Source organism: Microcebus murinus, chromosome 12, assembly GCF_040939455.1.
Source record: "Microcebus murinus isolate Inina chromosome 12, M.murinus_Inina_mat1.0, whole genome shotgun sequence".
NCBI classification, from domain to species: domain Eukaryota; kingdom Metazoa; phylum Chordata; class Mammalia; order Primates; family Cheirogaleidae; genus Microcebus; species Microcebus murinus.
In genome coordinates, this window is record NC_134115.1 from 73,130,797 (window position 1) to 73,149,447 (window position 18,651).

General features: G+C 35.2%; 1 protein-coding gene across 9 annotated transcripts in view; it reads right to left on the reverse strand.

The window, feature by feature from the left end:
* Positions 1–195: 195 nt before the first annotated feature.
* The window catches only part of PTBP3 (polypyrimidine tract binding protein 3), a 93,619-nt gene continuing 75,163 nt past the window's right edge, over positions 196–18,651 (reverse strand). For all 9 annotated transcript variants that reach the window (XM_076008934.1, XM_076008937.1, XM_076008932.1 and 6 more), the window contains 7 exons: positions 10,864–10,941; positions 7,075–7,214; positions 6,783–6,816; positions 4,010–4,102; positions 2,628–2,844; positions 730–807; positions 196–587 (listed from right to left, as the gene is read on the reverse strand). In XM_076008934.1, the coding sequence (XP_075865049.1) occupies positions 455–587; positions 730–807; positions 2,628–2,844; positions 4,010–4,102; positions 6,783–6,816; positions 7,075–7,214; positions 10,864–10,941 (773 nt within the window). In that variant the 3' untranslated portion in view covers positions 196–454. The remainder of the gene's footprint in view (positions 588–729; positions 808–2,627; positions 2,845–4,009; positions 4,103–6,782; positions 6,817–7,074; positions 7,215–10,863; positions 10,942–18,651) is intronic.

An 18,651-nucleotide genomic window follows, 5' to 3' on the forward strand; every position in this document is an offset into this window, starting at 1 on the left:
TGAATCATAAGGTTAATAAAACTTTGTTGTGATTTAAATTACTTACATTAAATAATTTTAAAAGTCTATATGTTCAAATTTTTCAAATTACAAAGGAGTTTAGAAATGTTGTATAAGGCTGATCTGGACCCAAACTAAAAAAAAGTTCATTTTCTTGAAATCTATAATATAGGGGATTAAATTATTGAAAAAATATTTTTCCTGATTTTTTTTTCCTGAAGGTTATTTTCATAGAGACCATGGTACAAAGAAAAAACAAACCTTTGATCACATACTGGCAGGGGAAAAAATAGAAAAAAAGAACATCCTTTGATTTTTTTAAATATACTTGAATATCAAATTCAGAAAGTTATTTTTGTGAAAGAGGCAGAATTGGTCTTGAGCTGCTTCAGTCTATGTCTGAAGGTTTTACTGAAATTATGGTCCAGTTTTAGGAGAAAATTTCACGGAAAAGTCAGATTGTAGATTTTGAGAAAGAAACTCTGAGGTGGTGATTTTCTCCAAGATCATGGTTATGAAGATCAATGAGGGCCTGGATTGCTTCTTCCACAGATCCCAATTGAATGAGTGCCATTTTGCGATCTTTCCTGAAAATGGCATAAGAAAAAAAAAAGTATTTCAAATTAATTTTGCTTTCAAACTCCTTCCCCCACCAGAAGACTTTATTGAACTATCCTAAAGATCTGCATACCATATTAAATAACGTATTTCTTGAAAGCAAGGACTTACTGAAAGAATTTAAAAGCCTTCACTGAACATCCAGCATCTATGAAAAGGTTCTTCAGATCATCCACTGTAACAGAAGGGCTGTGAAAACATCACAGAGAGTCAGTTACCTGAGCCCCAATTCTCAAATGAAACAAAGATTAACTCTTGCAATCATATCTCTAGAATATTTTTTATTTCAAACAGAATTATAAGCCATATAACGAAGACATGATTTACGAGTGCCCTGAATGATGTCCAAAACTGACCCATATATGTCCTCAAGCAATAGAATTATGTCATAATGTTTGCAGAAGACACAGGCAGGTATATAAAAGACAAGGAAATCTTTCTATATTTATTCTTTCAAAGTGATTATTAGTCATTCCGTCTTCACTAATTAACTCCAGTACTTCTAAAGTACTTTCCTAGCTCTGATTTGTCTGCTGTAGTCCAGAGTTCTGTAATACATTTTCAACTGCTTTCAGGGTGATTCTGAATGTGGGTTATGTAGTAGCCAGGCTCTAAAATGGTCTCCAATTACTGTTGTCTCCTAATAGTCACATTCTGTGAATTCCCTTCCCATACTAAATAGAGACATTCTCTGTAACACTTAGGATACTGTAGAAATGACAACATGTGACAGCTTTTGTCTCTCTTTTCCAAATCTTACCCCCTATATATGTATTAGCTTAAATTATTCAAAATTGCCATTTTTGTAGATCAAGGACTTCAAGAATTAGAACAGGGATTGTCAGATACTTTCTGCAAAGGGTCAGATACTAAATAGCTTAGGCTTTCTGAGCCACAGTCTCTGCCACAACTCTTCAGCTTTGCTGTTGTAGCTAAGAAGCAGACACAAGTAATATTTAAATGAATGAGTGTAGCTTCTATAAGAACTTTATTTATGAAAGGTGAAATCTGAATGTTATATAATTTTCTTAAATCACAAAATATTTTTCTTCCATTTTAGAAAGTAAAAATCATTCTTTTTATCACATAGGGCCATACAAAAGCAGCTATGGGGTATAGTCTGTCAATCCCTGGGTTACGAGATAACATAAAGAACATATCCAATGCAACACTGGTTAATATAAAGAGACCTGTTAGTGGTCATAGGAAAATAACTTTTAGCTTTTAAGTATTTAACATATATAGGGCTCTGCAGCTTATAGATAAAAAGTACAGAATTCATTTTTACCAAATTCCTAGATACATAAATTATTTTATTTTGCAACCAAGCAAAGTGGCTCACGCCCATAATCCTAGCACTCTGGGAGGTTGAGGCGGGAGGATTGCTTAAGCTCAGGAGTTTGAGACCAGCCTGAGCTAAGAGTGAGACCCCGTCTCTACTTAAAATAGAAAAAATTGGTCAGGCGCAGTGGTGTGTGGCTGTAGTCCCAGCCACTCGGGAGGCTAAGGCAGGAGGATAGCTTGAGTATAGGACATTGAGGTTGCTGTGAGCTAGGCTGATGCCACAGTACTCTAGCCTAGGCAACAGAGTGAAAAAATAAGAAAAAATTTTGCCATATTGGTTACATAAGAGTCAGTATTTCTACTAAGGGATGGACAAATATGTACCAATATTTCTGTATATACTTATTTTTATGACCTTTTATAACTGAAAGGTAACTAGAGTTCCTAATTTTCTATTTGGAAAGAAAATTTTAAAACACTAGTATCTTTTAATTTTAGAGTGTATGATCAGAGATATAACCTTCTGAAGGCATGATAACAAATTTACTTTACAAGAAATTGTTGACCAGGACAACTACTAAGTTGGAATAATCTCAGAGTTTTTCCTCTCCCAAATCAAATATCGTATATTATTAAGTCATCTATTCTGCAATTATACAGGAAAAATACAAAGCAAAATAAAAAGATTAATTATCTCAATAAATAATAACTCATTAGGTACATACGGAATGTTGGAAAGATGCAAGGTGGCTGATGGTGGAAAGATATTCTGGAAGTTTTTAGAGCCAGGCTTTTTAAAGCGATGCAAAGGACTATTGCTGAAATCTTTAGTCAGACCTTGGTCTTCTTGTCCTTCTCGAGGAAGCTGAACTGCTTGATGTTTGGACAGTGTAGCACGAAGCACTTTTCCATAAAGTCTCTGACCACTTAGATGGTTCATTGCTAGTATATGGGAAGAAAAGAAGGAAACTTTGGGAATTAAGAAAGATTCTCAGAAATATCTATCTAAATGATCATAAATTATTTTTATTTAGTCACTTAAAATTGTATTGTCAGTTTGAGGGTTAAAAGGGTTTCAGAATCCAAAAACTCTCAGAGAAACATACTAAATGACTTCATTTTACTATAATGAGAGCGATTAAAAAAAAACAAACCAATAACCAACCAAATAAAAAATAACTATTTTCTGAGCAGAAACTTATGAAGTTCCAGAGTACCTGAAACATAGTAAGTGCCCATAAAATGGTTGTTGAATATATTAGTTTTATCTCAAAGAAAGCATTTTTGTAAGAAATCTGAGTAGCAGTATTTTAATACCCCATATAACAGTGAAGCCATCGAATGACACTTTCTTGCACCATCATTACAAGCTCTGGCCAGATTTTTAAGCTACTCAACAGTTCTAGAAAACCTCATTTGGAAGAAAAGAAACAAACAAAATGAAATAAAATAAGTCATGTTTATTAGTTTAAACTTAATGGGAAAATCCTAAAGTCAAAGTTCTAACTATCAACAATATGTTCAAGTAGATAAATGAACTACAGACTTAAAAGAGAAATGAATATTTTTTAATCTTAAAATATGAGCAGGTGAGGCCGGGCGCTGTGGCTCACGCCTGTAATCCTAGCTCTTGGGAGGCCGAGGCGGGCGGATTGCTCAAAGGTCAGGAGTTCAAAACCAGCCTGAGCAAGAGCGAGACCCCGTCTCTACTATAAATAGAAAGAAATTAATTGGCCAACTGATATATATATATAAAAAAAAAAAATTAGCCGGGCATGGTGGCACATGCCTGTAGTCCCAGCTACGTGGGAGGCTGAGGCAGGAGGATTGCTTGAGCCCAGGAGTTTGAGGTTGCTGTGAGCTAGGCTGACGCCACGGCACTCACTCTAGCCTGGATAACAAAGCGAGACTCTGTCTCAAAAAAAAATAAATAAAAAATAAATAAAAAAATAAAAAAAAAAATATGAGCAGGTGCAAATAATAATGAAAAATTACCTCAAGGAGGTATTCTTGTAAAATTATGTTTCTAATAACTATATGGTTATTTTGAAGGAAAATTCACATACAGAAGGGGCAGGTTATCATTATTACTATTAATTATTAGTACCTAGCTGAGCCTGATTTGCATCTGCCATCTGAACCAAGGCATTTTCTTTTTTATTAAACATAATCTTCACTCGATGAACATCGCCATACACTCCTAAGTAAAACAAAACAAAACATTGTTTTCAATGCTTGATTATGTAGTTTAATTAATTTTACTAATATATTTAAAGAAGGCTTCTTTTTTCGTACTGTATACTCTCATTTGGCAATTTCATACATAGACTCTCAGATTTTTCTCTCTTCCAAGCTCTGGATCTATTCATCTGTTCACCCTTTTTCACTCAGACATCCCATAAACACTTTAAATTTAGTATGTTCCCAAACTCTGATTCTTCCCTCCTTTCCTTTGTGTGCTTCCAGTGTTCACTAACTCTGCAGACAAATAATAGTTACTCCAGTCAGAAACCCTGGAGTCATCTTTTGACTTTTTCCTTTCCTTAAACCCTTACACCTACCCACTCAACCACCAGCACCTATTGATTCTACGGCTTAAGTACTCTCACGTTTGTCAACTTCTCCCTGTCTTTACTACCATCAAATCTATCATCACCATTTCACACCAGAACTACCATAACTTAATTGATCCCAAATGATCTCATTACACTCAATTTTTCTATACTAGTGTTCCCCAAAGTGGATCCCACATCATCTCAGAGGACAGGCAAAATGATTCCCTGGGGTGTGAGAAGAAAATAATCTCTTATCTGCATTGATCTGTTTATATAAACCAATATGAAAAAACTCCATTTTATCAATTATTAACAAATAGATAAAATTATAGGCAGGAGACTCTACAATGTGAATGGCAGTCTCTTAATTTTTTCATTCAGTGTATTATAATATATTGCAGTTTATGTGCTACAGAGTATCATTAATATTATAAAAATAAGGTCTTTCAATAGCTCCATCATTACCATACTTTGTAACGCAATGACAGAATGACTATGAAAATCTTCCAGGCACACAAAGGAATGCTAGTTATCTTGTGGGCAAGCACCTAAGGGCAAATGAACACCTAGAGATGAATGACAGTTTTAAAAATTTAAACAAAAAACCATGCTTTGACTAGAAAGTCCTATGAAAAATGTATTGTCAACATATGATTTTAGTACTGAAACTTACATAAATGCATCAGTAATAAAAACTTTTGGTCAAGCACAGTGGCTTATGCCTGTAATCCCAGCACTTTGGGAGGCCAAGGCAAGGAGGATCACTTCAGCCCAGGAGTTTGAGACCAGCCTGAGCAACATAGCAAGACTCTGTCTCTACAAAAAAAATTTAAAAATAAAAATCAGGTAGGCATGGTGGTGTGCCTATAGCCCTAGCTACTTGGGAGGCTGAAGAGCAGAATGGATTGAGTTCAGGAGATCAAGCTTACAGTGAGCTATATTGGGCCACTGCACTCTAGCCTGGGCAACAGAGCTAAATTATAAAAATTAAAAAAACAAAAACAAAAAAACTTTTATAGTGACTGCACATGAACATGAGGGATTTCTTTAGAGTAATGGAAATTTTCTAAAATTGGACCATGGGCTGCAAGAGTGTGTAAATTTATTAAAAATCATTGAGTTGTATACCTAAAAGAGGTAAATTGTATGGTTGTACATTAAACTTCAAAAATGCTATTTAAAAAACCTTATTACCACTCAAATAATTTGGAAACAAGTTTCTATCTTATAAAAAAATCTTTTAAATGAAGAGTACCAGTGAGTTTTAACCCCATTTGTTAAGCATATTCAAATATAGTTTTCAAGATCCACTAACTTACCAGGAATAATGGAACTTTTTTAGATAAATAACAATAAAAATTAGTGAATTTGATGAAGAAATTAGTAAAATAATTAATTAATGAAGTACAGCAATAACGAAACACTTTCATTTAGATCGAATATTTTTATGACCCATATTTTTCTGTTATAACAATTAAGATCAAGTACTGAAATAATCAGCCCTTAGAATACCGAGTCAAAATGAAAAATGGCAACTTTTTAAAACATAATAAAGCATATTAAATCATATATCTCACTAAATATTAATAGCTTTTATGGAAAAATAAAAACTGCCATTAATGAAAATCTTTAAAATATTAAATATTGCTTTTTCACTACTCTATACCATATATAAAAGTACAGTAAAAGATGTATGTAATTTATAAATAATTATGCATAAATTAGGAATGCATGCTAATTTTATTTTTTAACTAAGAGGGGAAGGGGGGAACACCCTTAGAAAGTTTGGATATGATTTTAAAAACTTGAATCTCATTATGCTACTCTCTTGCCTCAAAACTATACAATGGCTTCCCATTGTTCTTAGGTTAAAACCAAGCTCCTTAATATGGCTTACAAAGCTCTTCATGACTTAGTCCCTCATGCATCTGTCCAGCTTTAACATGTCCCTCTCTTATACTCTCTGTTGGGCTTCCTTTATTTCCGTGTGCCAGGATCTCTCTCTCTCTGCCAGTAACTGAAAAGACATTTGCCCTCCCTTTCTGCTGGGCTGACTCTCTCCTTTGTCACAGGTCAGCTTAACCATCATTTCTATGAGTCCCTCAGCTAGATTGGTGTCCCTGGTTTATACTCCCTTTACAACCTCTATTTCTTCTATTATAAAACATTATTGTATTATAATAACTTACTAAGTCTTATTCATTGTTCTATTTTCAGTGTCAAACACACTGGCACATAAAGGTAATCCATAAATATTACTAAATAAATGAAATGTGCTCAATTCATATCTACAGACAATATTAAACACAGCAAAAATGAACTTACCAAATAGGATAAAAAGCCCATGTGGTGTGATAAGCTGTTTGAAAAGGATAACACAAAATATAAGTGACTAAATAATTTAAGTAAAAATTTAAAATCAGCTCATTTATGTAATAACAATTGATTTTTGTTTAAAGCATGGTTTTATATACTACTTCTATATATAAACCAGTGATGAATTTTAATAAAAATCCTTAAAACAAACTCAAGCATTTTAATATGAATACACCCTAGATCAGAAGGTACCACAATTCCTCCTGAAAAGGCTATTTACAAACAGTACTTTTCAACTCACGTCAGGATTGAGATTGGTGACAAGTAGAACAGAATTTCCTGGTATACCACTAGCCCCAGGAATGGCCATCCTTCCAGTGACAGCAGAGGAGGTGATTGTGAGAGGACCAAGAGCTCCAGGAACAGCTGGAACTGACAGACCTTTTAAAAAATATCAAAAGCATTTCATATTCTAGTTATCTGAAGAACAGTAACACTTGATATAACTTAAGTAAATGAATGAAGACAAAATAAAAAATATAGAAAGAAAATGTGTCAAGGCTAACATAAAAATATTGAAGGTCAGTTTTCTGCCCTACAGAGTCTGTCTGGAAGCAAAGCTCCTCATTTGTTGACATTATTATACCAGTATTCTATTATTCACACCGTACTCTGCAGAGGAGCTGAACTCATTGCTCTTAAGGCCATTAGGCTTTTCAGAGGGCCTATCAACCAAAAGCAGTCTCTGTTTCTTGAAATGGATATATTCTAGTACCGTTGTATCAAGTGGTTATAATTCATATTCACTTCTACCATAAAACCAGATATATATGTTTTAAAAGTCTTTCAGCAGAAGTCAAAAACATGAATGCTATGTAGTGCTATATGACATTCATTCTATATGGGAAAAATATTTTTAAAAATGCTGTCATAATTATGATCACAACAGATTTACAGAACTCAATATTCTTTCATAGCAGAAATTTTCAGAGCTTTCTACTTCTCTGATACTATGGAACTACTGAAAACTCAATAATACAGGAATATTGACACTAAAAACAGCATAGTTTCCCACTATTTGTATTCTCAGCTTTCAAATTAACTAAGGTAAAACCCTCTAATTTATATAAAATGAACCAATTCCTTAATTTATTGGTTTTCTAAGCTCAAAATTCTTTTAAGAGTCTGGTCACTTTACCACATATTATGTAATTAAATTGCAATATATTTTACTTTCAGCCTAATTTTTTTTTAAGAGACAAGATCTTGTTACATCACCCAGGCTGAAGTGTAGTGGTACAATCATAGCTCACTGCAGCCCCAAACTCCTGGGCTCAAGTGATCCTCCTGCTTCAGTCTCCCAAGTAGCTGGAACTACAGGCAAGCGACACCATGCCTGGCTAATTTTTATTTTTTTTTTGTAGAGGCAGAGTACTCGGATAGGTGGTGGCTTATGCCTATAATCCTAGCACTCTGGGAGTCTGAGGCGGGAGGATTGCTTAAACTCTAGAGTTTGAGACCAGCCTGAGCAAGAGTGAGACCCAGTCTCTAGTAAAAATAGAAAAACTAGCCTGATGTAGTAACACATGCCTGTAGTGCCAGCTACTCAGGAGGCTGAGGCAGAAAAATTGCTTGAGCCAAGGAGTCTGAGGTTGCTGTGAGCTAGGCTAATGCCTTGGCACACTAGTTCAGGCAACAGAGTGAGACTCCATCTCAAAAAAAAAAGAGACAGGGTGCTCACTATTTTGTTCAGGCTGGTCTCAAATTCCTGGCCTCAAGCAGTCCTTCTTCCTTAGCCTCCCAAACAGCTGGGATTATAGGTGTGAGCTTACAATCAGCCTATCTTGCTTGACAATCTAAGGTCATTACTATCATCGTCCACAATGCTGAATTTTAAAATTGTGCAGACCACATTCTCAGGTTGAATTCTATTCCATGAAATCAACACGCAATAGTCCTTCACATGACCTCTTTCCATGCCCCCTCTCCAATCCAACTCTGCAACTTCTGCAAAACTTTTGCTATTATGTGTAGGCCTGTTTTATATGGGCAAAGAGTATAGCTTAGCTACATTGAGGAGTGTGTGTGCATCCTCTACTAGACTTAACTGTCTCATCAACTCAGGAGCTCTCTTTTTTTACTTCCAAATGTCCACCAATTAAACTTTGGAGAGCTTCAAATAAATTAAAAAACCCACTATGTTTCTAACAAAACATATTTGGTTTCTAACAAAACATATTCACTTAATCAAACCTTTGTTAGGATATATTAAAAACCACCAAAATACTAAAACTGCAACCCTCCTATCACTCTTTCCTTCTTAGTTAACTCCATATTCTCCATTGAAAAGACAGTAGTTAAAATTCCCAGAATTAAAGGTTAGGATATAAAGATCATTGCCAGAAAGTAGCAAGTTGAAATTTTTTTTTTTTTTTTTGAGACAGAGTCTCACTCTGTTGCCCAGGCTAGAGTGAGTGCCATGGCGTCAGCCTAGCTCACAGCAACCTCAAACTCCTGGGCTCAAGCGATCCTTCTGCCTCAGCCTCCCGAGTAGTTGGAACTACAGGCATACGCCACCATGCCCGGCTCATTTTCCTATATGTATTAGTTGGCCAATTAATTTCTTTCTATTTATAGTAGAGACGGGGTCTCGCTCTTGCTCAGGCTGGTTTTGAACTCCTGACCTCGAGCAATCCGCCCGCCTCGGCCTCCCAGAGAGCTAGGATTACAGGCGTGAGCCACCACGCCTGGCCTACAAGTTGAAATTTTAAAATGTAGTTACACTCATGAATCAGCTGGGAGCTGGAAATGTAATATGTAGCTTAACACTTAACTATTCCCCTAATCACCAACTTCAGTGTTTTCTTCAGGCACCAGAGATAAAATCATAAAATAATTTTTTTCTCCTTAAATTATGCTTAAATTTACTTTGTTTACTATTTGAAAAAGGATGAGTGAGAGTCATTATCAAAGTATTAATCAACTCCTATCTCTTAATTACCTTCACTTGCTAAAGAGAAAAAATATCCCTTGAAGTAAATAGGATGCATACCCTTCTATGGTAATCTTTTTTTTTTTTTTTTAATTTTTTAGTTGTCTGACTAATTTCTTTCTATTTTTTAGTAGAGATGGGGTCTCACTCTTGCTTGGGCTGGTCTCGAACTACTGACCTTGAGTGATCCTTCTGCCTGGGCCTCCTGGAGTGCTAGAATTACAGGCATGAGCCACCACGCCCAGCCTATGGTAATCTTTTGAGCCCATAATGACAAAAGAACTTCTAAACAAGTTGAACAGTAAATCTTTATTAATTCAAATATTTATTGACTGTATACTATATGTTGAGTGCTGTCAAAGGCCTTAAAGACACAAAGACAAGACAGGTCTGTTCAACACATAATTGATAAACTTATTAGTAAAGATAGAAGCAGTTCACATATTTTATATAATTGAAAAGGCAAATCTAAGGTTATTTAATGTAAATAACCTACAGTTATTTGTGTCAATGGTTAAGTATTAATGATGGAGAATATATAACGAAATTACTGGAGTTAAGAATGGAACCAGAGGCCGGGCGCGGTGGCTCACGCCTGTAATCCTAGCACTCTGGGAGGCCGAGGCGGGCGGATTGCTCGAGGTCGGGAGTTCGAAACCAGCCTGAGCGAGACCCCGTCTCTACTAAAAATAGAAAGAAATTAATTGACCAACTAAAAGTATATATACAAAAAATTAGCCGGGCATGGTGGCACATGCCTGTAGTCCCAGCTACTCGGGAGGCTGAGGCAGGAGGATCGCTTGAGCCCAGGAATTTGAGGTTGCTGTGAGCGAGGCTGACGCCACGGCACTCACTCTAGCCTGGGCAACAAAAGTGAGACTCTGTCTCAAAAAAAAAAAAAAAAAAAAAAAGAATGGAACCAGAGAGAATTATTTGTAAATACAAGGAAGCTGTGTATCATGAGTCACTTCTATGGCTGATAAGTGTAATGCTTGTAATGTAAATCCTTTAAATATGAAAACATTCTTCATTTTGGTAAGTTCCTAGAAAATATAGAACTTAATTAAAAGATCATTTCAAATTCAACTTAAGAGTCACCTGTAGCTTGAGGAAATCCAATGGCTGGGGCAAATCCAGCAGCCCCTGCATATGGTGAAGAAATTATACCTGGTGCACCTAATGGGGAAAAGAAGATAAATAAATATACTACCTTCTATGATTACCAAAGCAATATAAAATGGCTATATGAGAGTATATTATTGATAAAGAGATTCTGTTACAGAGAAGATTTGTTCAACAGGTGATCTTTAGTGTATAAGTAAAAAAACCTCTGCCACTTCCAGAGGCTAACACCTTTCAACTGAGTTCAGGGATAAAGAGGACAGTATTTAGTTTACTAGACTGAGATTCTTACCCTTATTTAGAGCATTATTTCTATTTGAAAAACCATCAATCGCTTATTAAATCTTTTTAAATCATACTGTATCTATGGGGTATTGTGCTGATAAAAAAAATGAGATAAAATCCTTGCCTTTGAGAGGCTTGCAAACTAAAAGTATGAATTATAGGAGATTCATATGCTGAAGGTCTAATGGTATAAATTCAAATGTATATTGCAAGTGGTTTAGGAAGAAAGGATTACAGACGATTCACTGTGGCTGGTTGGAGAAGTTTTCTCTGAAGGTAAAACTTGAGCTAGACATTGTATAATTGAAAAGCACAGTATTTAGTGTGTACCAAATGCTAAACAAACGCTGGTCTTCTTCCCTTTCCTTTAAGAAACCTGGTGACAGTGTAGCATCAACAAAAACAAGAGTTAGTTCCAATGAAGGAGTCAGTTTTAGTACAAAAATGATTAATCTGGTTTGAGGCATGTCAAATTTGAGGTAATGGTAAGACATTCAAATGGAAACGCCCACAAGTGGAAATAGGGGGCCCAACTCAGAATAATTATTGTAAATAAATACACAGATTTGTAAATCATCTGTATAAAAATAAATGTGAAAGACATACAAATGAGAGCTCCACTAAAAAGGGCACATGATAAGAAATGAAGTGAGTTACAGACAGAGCCTGGGGGTATTAGTGTACTTAAGCAGAAGGAAAAGGAATATCCCACAGAAAACAGAAAGAGAAGACCCTTAGAAATAGGGGGAAAAGTGCATTATGGTACCCCAGAATCTAGAGAAATAGAGTTTCAAAAGGGAAATGGGGAGAACCTTCAATACGGGTCACAGAGAATGAGAAATGAAAAAGGTATACAATAGTTTTAGAGAAATAGTGAGAAGTCAGATCACAAGTCAAGGGAGGCTTTTGTTATTTTAATAAGGAGATGAGCATTATTTATAGGAAGAAATATATAGGCTACACTTTCCAGAGGAGCTAAAGGCTCATATAATTTTATTTTCTTCATTAAAGAGAATTATTTAACATAATTTAATATGTAACTGTAATTTATTACAATAATTCAAGAAAGTATACTCATAAGAGACTGCAAGGATACAACTAATGAGAAAATTAACAGTAAGTGAAGATATAAAAATTGAGAATAACTGACAGAATCATTGATGAAATAGGAAGAGAGAGTGAAATCCATTCAACAAATATATGTTGAAAGCATATCATGGGCCGGGCGCGGTGACTCACCCCTGTAATCCTAGCATTCTGGGAGGCTGAGGTGGGCGGATTGCTCGAGGTCAGGAGTTTGGAACCAGCCTGAGCAAGAGCGAAACCCCGTCTCTACTATAAAAAATAGAAAGAAACTAATTGGCCAACTAATATATATAGAAAAAAATCAGCCGGGCATGGTGGTGCATGCCTGTAGTCCCAGCTGCTCGGGAGGCTGAGGCAGGAGGATGGCTTGAGCCCAGGAGTTTGAGGTTGCTGTGAGCTAGGCTGATGCCATGGCACTCACTCTAGCCTGGGGAACAAAGTGAGACTCTGTCTCAAAAAAAAAAGAAAGCATATCATGGTCTAAGCATTCTTCCGGTGAGGAATCACTGAACAAAGCAAGCAAGGATCTCTGTCCTTGCTAAACTTACATTCAAGTAGGCTCAAGATCATAGGTTAAAGAAATAACTATATTTAGGCAAAAAGGAAGAGTTAACAGAGAGGCTTCAAGACAGATGCTAGTAATTATGAAATTTCCACTAGAAGGTCTAAACATAAAGTTAAACATAAGGAGATATGGTAGAAATTATATTATTGTTGCCTAGTATACTTGCCACTTCCATATAACTCTGGCTAGTTGTGTGATCTGCAGTTCTGTGGGAGGAGCATTCATTTCTATGCAATCAAACCGGGCTTGATCACATCACATGTTTTTGCCAAGGAATAAAGACAAAAATTGCATTTGCCACCTCTACACAGAAGCTTTAAGAGACATTATGGGTTTACACTTGCTCGCTTATTCTTTACTCTCTGTCACAAGAGTGATATGTCACAAATAGGAGTGGGTACCTTCAACCTAGACCCAGATGCAAACTACTGATTTGCGGGAAAGAGAGGCAGAAGTTGTAAACACAGCAAAGTGGCTAATACAGATGACTACTGGGGATGGGGAGAGTGAGGCAGAACATTAGCAGTAGGTTTTAGAGAAAAAAGGAAAAATTTTGAGATAACTATCATCGAACATTCAATAGAGATAAATATAAGAACTGGCAAACAATTATCAAGGCCAAATTTTAAATAACTGTTTCCATGTAAAATATGGTTACTAACATTTGTTAAAATTTGACAAAAGAATCATTTTTAAAGTTTCTATAAATCCATCCTTCCCAAATGAGCAGAAACAGAAACATTTTAGCAAAGTAACCTCTTAGACAATGGATTAGTATCTTTATTTTAAGAAGTGATTCCCCAAACCTATGAGAAAAAAGTCGAAGATTTGAATGGCTTACATGTTTTACATTTGAAAAAGGTACCACCATGATAGCAATCAAGGCAATACAAATTAATACATGAGAACATTTTTACTTATGAAATAAGTTTATCACACAGTATCATTTATAATAGCAAAATCCTAGAGAAAGAAACTTAATGCCCAAATTGGAGAATAATTGACATAAACTAACTTACTGTAGAAAATGTCTGATGAATGAGTATAAAGATTTTCTTTAAGAAATCAGAACAGTTAGGCCTGAAGCAAATGGTGAGAAGTCAACAGGATACTCTGCACTGCATTAACTTACTAGCATAAGTCTAAAACCTACCGTATCTACCCACTCTTCTCACCTTCAGAAGACTATGAAGAAGGTTTCCTTTGTGTCTCCGAGAGAAGGGAGAAAAGTCCCTGAAAAGTTCTAATCAAAATCTACATTTCTTGGGAGTCCAAAGGAAAATTAATCAAACTATGAATTTAGGTTGAAATGATTCCAAATGTAGAGACTTTAATGTTGCAGAAAAGCAAATTCTCTCTGGAGGAACACATACTTTGATCCTAAGTCTCAAAGAAAAATCATAATTAATTCTCCAAGTAAAATAACTAACTCATAAACAACAACAAAAAAATGGGGGCAAAAACATTTAAGCAGAACAACAACTGCAAAGATTTCAGATACTGTACTTAGTATATGATGATTTAAACAGCATGCTTGACCTGGCCAAAATGGAAGTTGTTGAATCAAAAAAAAAAAAAAAAAAAAGCATGACTGAAAAAAATAAAAGACGTGTTGAAAAAATATCTGCAGTGCAGAAGACACTTAAAAAAAAAAATCGGCTGGGTGCAGAGGCTCATACCTGTAATACTAGCACTCTCTGGGAGGCTGAGGCAGGAGTATTGCTTGAGCTCAGGAGTTCAAGTCCATCCTGAGCAAGAGCAAGATCCCATCTCTACAAAAAATATAAAAAATTAGCTGGGCGTGGCAGCACACGCCTATAGTCCCAGCTACTCAGGAGGCTAAGGCAGGAGCATCCCTTGAGCCCAGGAGTTTGAGGTTGCAATGAGCCATGATGACTGCCACTGCACTCTATGCCAGGCAACAGAGTGAGACTCTGTCTCAAAAAAATAAAAATAAAAAAAGAACCAAAAAAATTTTTGAAAAATGAGAAACATAGCTGCTAAAATCTAAAATTAAAGAATAGATTTAACAACAGAGTAGAGAGAGATACCATTAGTCAAAGTTAGGTCCTAAGAAATTATTCAGAATACAGCTGAGAGAGACAAAGAAATGGAAAGTATGAAATGAAGTTTGAGTCACTGAGGATAGGGTGAAAGGGTATAACAGGTTTAATCAAATTCCAGAATGAAAGAAGAGAAATAGTGGGAAGGGAAATATATGAAAGGATAGTTCCTAGAACCAAAAAGGACAACAATCAATCAATCAAATCAAGAAGTCCAATGAGCTCCAATCTGAACAAATAGAAATAAATTCTTAAATAAGACACATCATACTGAAACTATAGAATACCAAAAGAGGAAAATTCCTAAAGGGAAAAAAAAGGTGGTAGTTAAGTTGATAGCTGACTTTCTAAGAGCAACAATGAAAACTGAAATATTATGGAATGATCTCTTTAATACACAGAAAGAAAAATGTCTTTCAACCTAGAATTCTATACTCAGCAAAAATATCTGATATTCCCTCCAAAACAAAACCTGCCCTGGTAAAGTTTTTCTATTTGTTTTTTTAAAATAAGGTCCCACTTTGTTGCCTAGGCTGGAGTACAGCAGTGTGACCACAGGTCACTGAAGCCTCGATCTCCTGGGCACAAGTGATCTTCCTGCCTCAGGCTTCCAAGTAGCTGGGATATGCACACACCACCATGCCCAGCTAATTTTTAAATATTTTTGTACAGACGAGGTGCCAAATACAGTGCTAGGCCAGGGAAGGTAAAGATCTGGAATATCTTGTACCAGACAGAAAGTAAGGAAGTGATCAAATGATGATGGGTTCACACAGAAGCCAGTGTGAAAGGGCTCCTACTGACAATAACTGAGACAATTTGCACATAACATGCCAAATGATTGTAAGAAATTATAGCTCACAGAATAAAATAAGAATCTATGAGTCCATGTAACTTTGGGTCTGCAGGCTAAGAAAAAAATAGAAAATACAAAAATATTTAAGAAGTAAAAGAAATATATTTTTTTAAAAAATCTATGAGCCCATACTGACATGAAATAAGTGAATGGAGGTGGTAATAGCAAAAAAAAAATTTTTTACGATAATATGCCAGCTAATAAATGTAGGTGAAATGACAGAATTATACCAAATTACCACATAGCAGCCATCACAGTAAAAAACAACTTTGGCAATGAATATGAAAAATAAAAGATGAAAAGTGATAAGGAACAGAATATTTATATAGTCTCAACAGCAAATTCATTATAAAGGGAAAAAACAGTAACTTTACAGAGAAGAAACCTATAAAAACCTTAATAAGGGATTAAACTTAACACTACCAGAAACAGGATTAACTGATATCATGTATCTCCTAATATAATGAACTGAGAAAGACACATTATTTCTGTGCTATTTTTGCCCCAAAATGCATACGCTGATGAGGAAAATCAGCCTCCTATATTGAGGGACATTCTACAAAATAACTCTGTCTGAACTCTTCAAAAATACAACAGGCAGGAAAAACAGAATAAGGAAATGTACCAAATTAAAGGACTCTTAAGAAACATGACAAATAAATTGGTCTGATAAGTAGTCTGAATCTTTACTTTTATGAAAGATTTTATTTTTACAACTAGCAAAATTTTAAAAAGGTCTATGGATTAGACAATAATAGTACTGTATAGATGTTGATTTCTGAATTTTGATAATTAAACTGTATTTAATAATAATGTATTCTTAGTAAATACACAATGAATATTTAGAAGTAAAAGGGCATCATGTCTTGAATGGCTCAGGGATGTGGAAAAATAAAACACTGACACACATAATCTACATGAATGTCGATATGCATATATATTATGCATGTATATACATACACACATATATAATCTGAGAGATGATAAAATGTGTCACGATGTTAATAATTAGGAACCAAAATGACAGATATAAGGGAGTTATTTGTACTATTTCTGTAACTTAAATTAATTCAAAACAAAGTTACTAAAATACTATAAACTTTAGTATATGAGTAGATATCTTTATGACCACAGGATAACAAAGTATTTCTTAAATAAGGCACAAATATAAAGGAAAAATAAATGACTACATAACAATATCATGAAGAGAATAAACCAACAACCCAAACACTGGGAGAAACTATTTGTAACACATAAAACAAATAATGGACCTGCACCTGAAAAAGCTAACGAATTCCTACAAAAGAAAAAAGGTAAGAAATCAAATGATTTCTCAGAAATCAGAAAAAGGAGTTGAACAGAAAAAGGAGTTGAACAAAAACAGAAAAAGGAGTTGAACACAAAATTCTTAAGAGAGGATGGTAAATAAATAAAATGACATTCAACCTCATTAGTAATCAGGAAAATATAAGTGAAAACTACAATTGTAACACAGGGAACGGCCTAGAAAAGGGTAAAACTGTCTTACAAGCTGTCTATTTAAAACCTCCCCCATTCTTTTTGGCAATTAAAACCTGCATCCCTGCCCAAGGCCAGTAATCAGTGGGGCAGGGAAGTGCCCTTTGTTCTTTGTACCACAGGAGATGATAGCTAAATGGTATTGTCCCAGTGGAGGTCATGAGATTGTCTTCAAAGCTCTGTGTTTCTGCTTATAGATAGGAAAATGGTACTTTAAGACAAAAGTCTGCCACTCTCCTCATTTGCCAGCAAATTAATAACCCTCCCTTTCCTTCTCAAATCACTTGTCCTCATTCTTCTGATGCGGCCTTGGGGACAAATCCCGATTGGTAATACACAACACTAACATATCATTACACATATATCAGAATAAGAAGAATTAAAACATCCCACAATGCCGTTATATATTGGTACAATCACTTTTACAACAAAATGTCTTTATATAATAAAACTGAAGAAATACAGACTCTATAACTCCACAGTTCCTTTCCTATGTGTGCTTCCTAGAGAAAATTATCCAGGAGACACACACAAGGATGTTCAGAGTAGCATTATTCCTAATTGCCTCAAACTAAAAACCACCCAAATATCTACCACAGTAAAATGGATAAACAAATTACAGTATATTCATCCAATGAGATATTATAGGCTTGACCACATTGAGAATGAATGAGTGATAACTACATGTATGAATATGGATGAATCACGAAAGACTAATTCAGAGTGGAAGAAATAGAGTCACAGAATAAAAATACCATGATTCCATTATAAAGTTCTAAATACAGTTGAAAAAAATTTCAAAGTTGCATTTAGGGCTATACAATGAGTAAGTAGTTAAAAAAAAAAAAACAAAAAAACCCCAGGAAAACAAAAGAGTAATTATTATGAACTTTGGGACTGTGGTTACTTTGAGGCAAGGAGAGTAGGAAAACAATTGACCAAGAGGGGTAGAGAGAGTGTGAAGGAGCTCAGGAAATTTTACCCCGAAATGACTCCTTGGTGTAAAGAGTATTTTGAATTAAAGGTCCTTAAAGATCAAGAGACTTTGCAAGAGGCTTTCCCCGATCTACAAATCCAGCTGGACCCATCAAAAAGAACAATTGATTTCCCTTCTCCTGTTATCTCAATATATGGAAGAAAAGAAGATCAAGAAAACAACCAGACCTGGCCCAAATCATTCTAAATATAATACCTGTCTCTCAGGTTAATTTACAAGTCAATCTGTCCCCATAGCCTATTCCATTCATTTTCCCAAGTATCTATTCACTCTCCTTGGCAACCATTTATTGGCCCTAAACAGAATTACCTTTTAATATATTCCTCATATACTTCCCCTCCCCTCTAAAAGGAGGGTATATAAATTTCCAGGCCCCATTGAGATACTGGGTAAT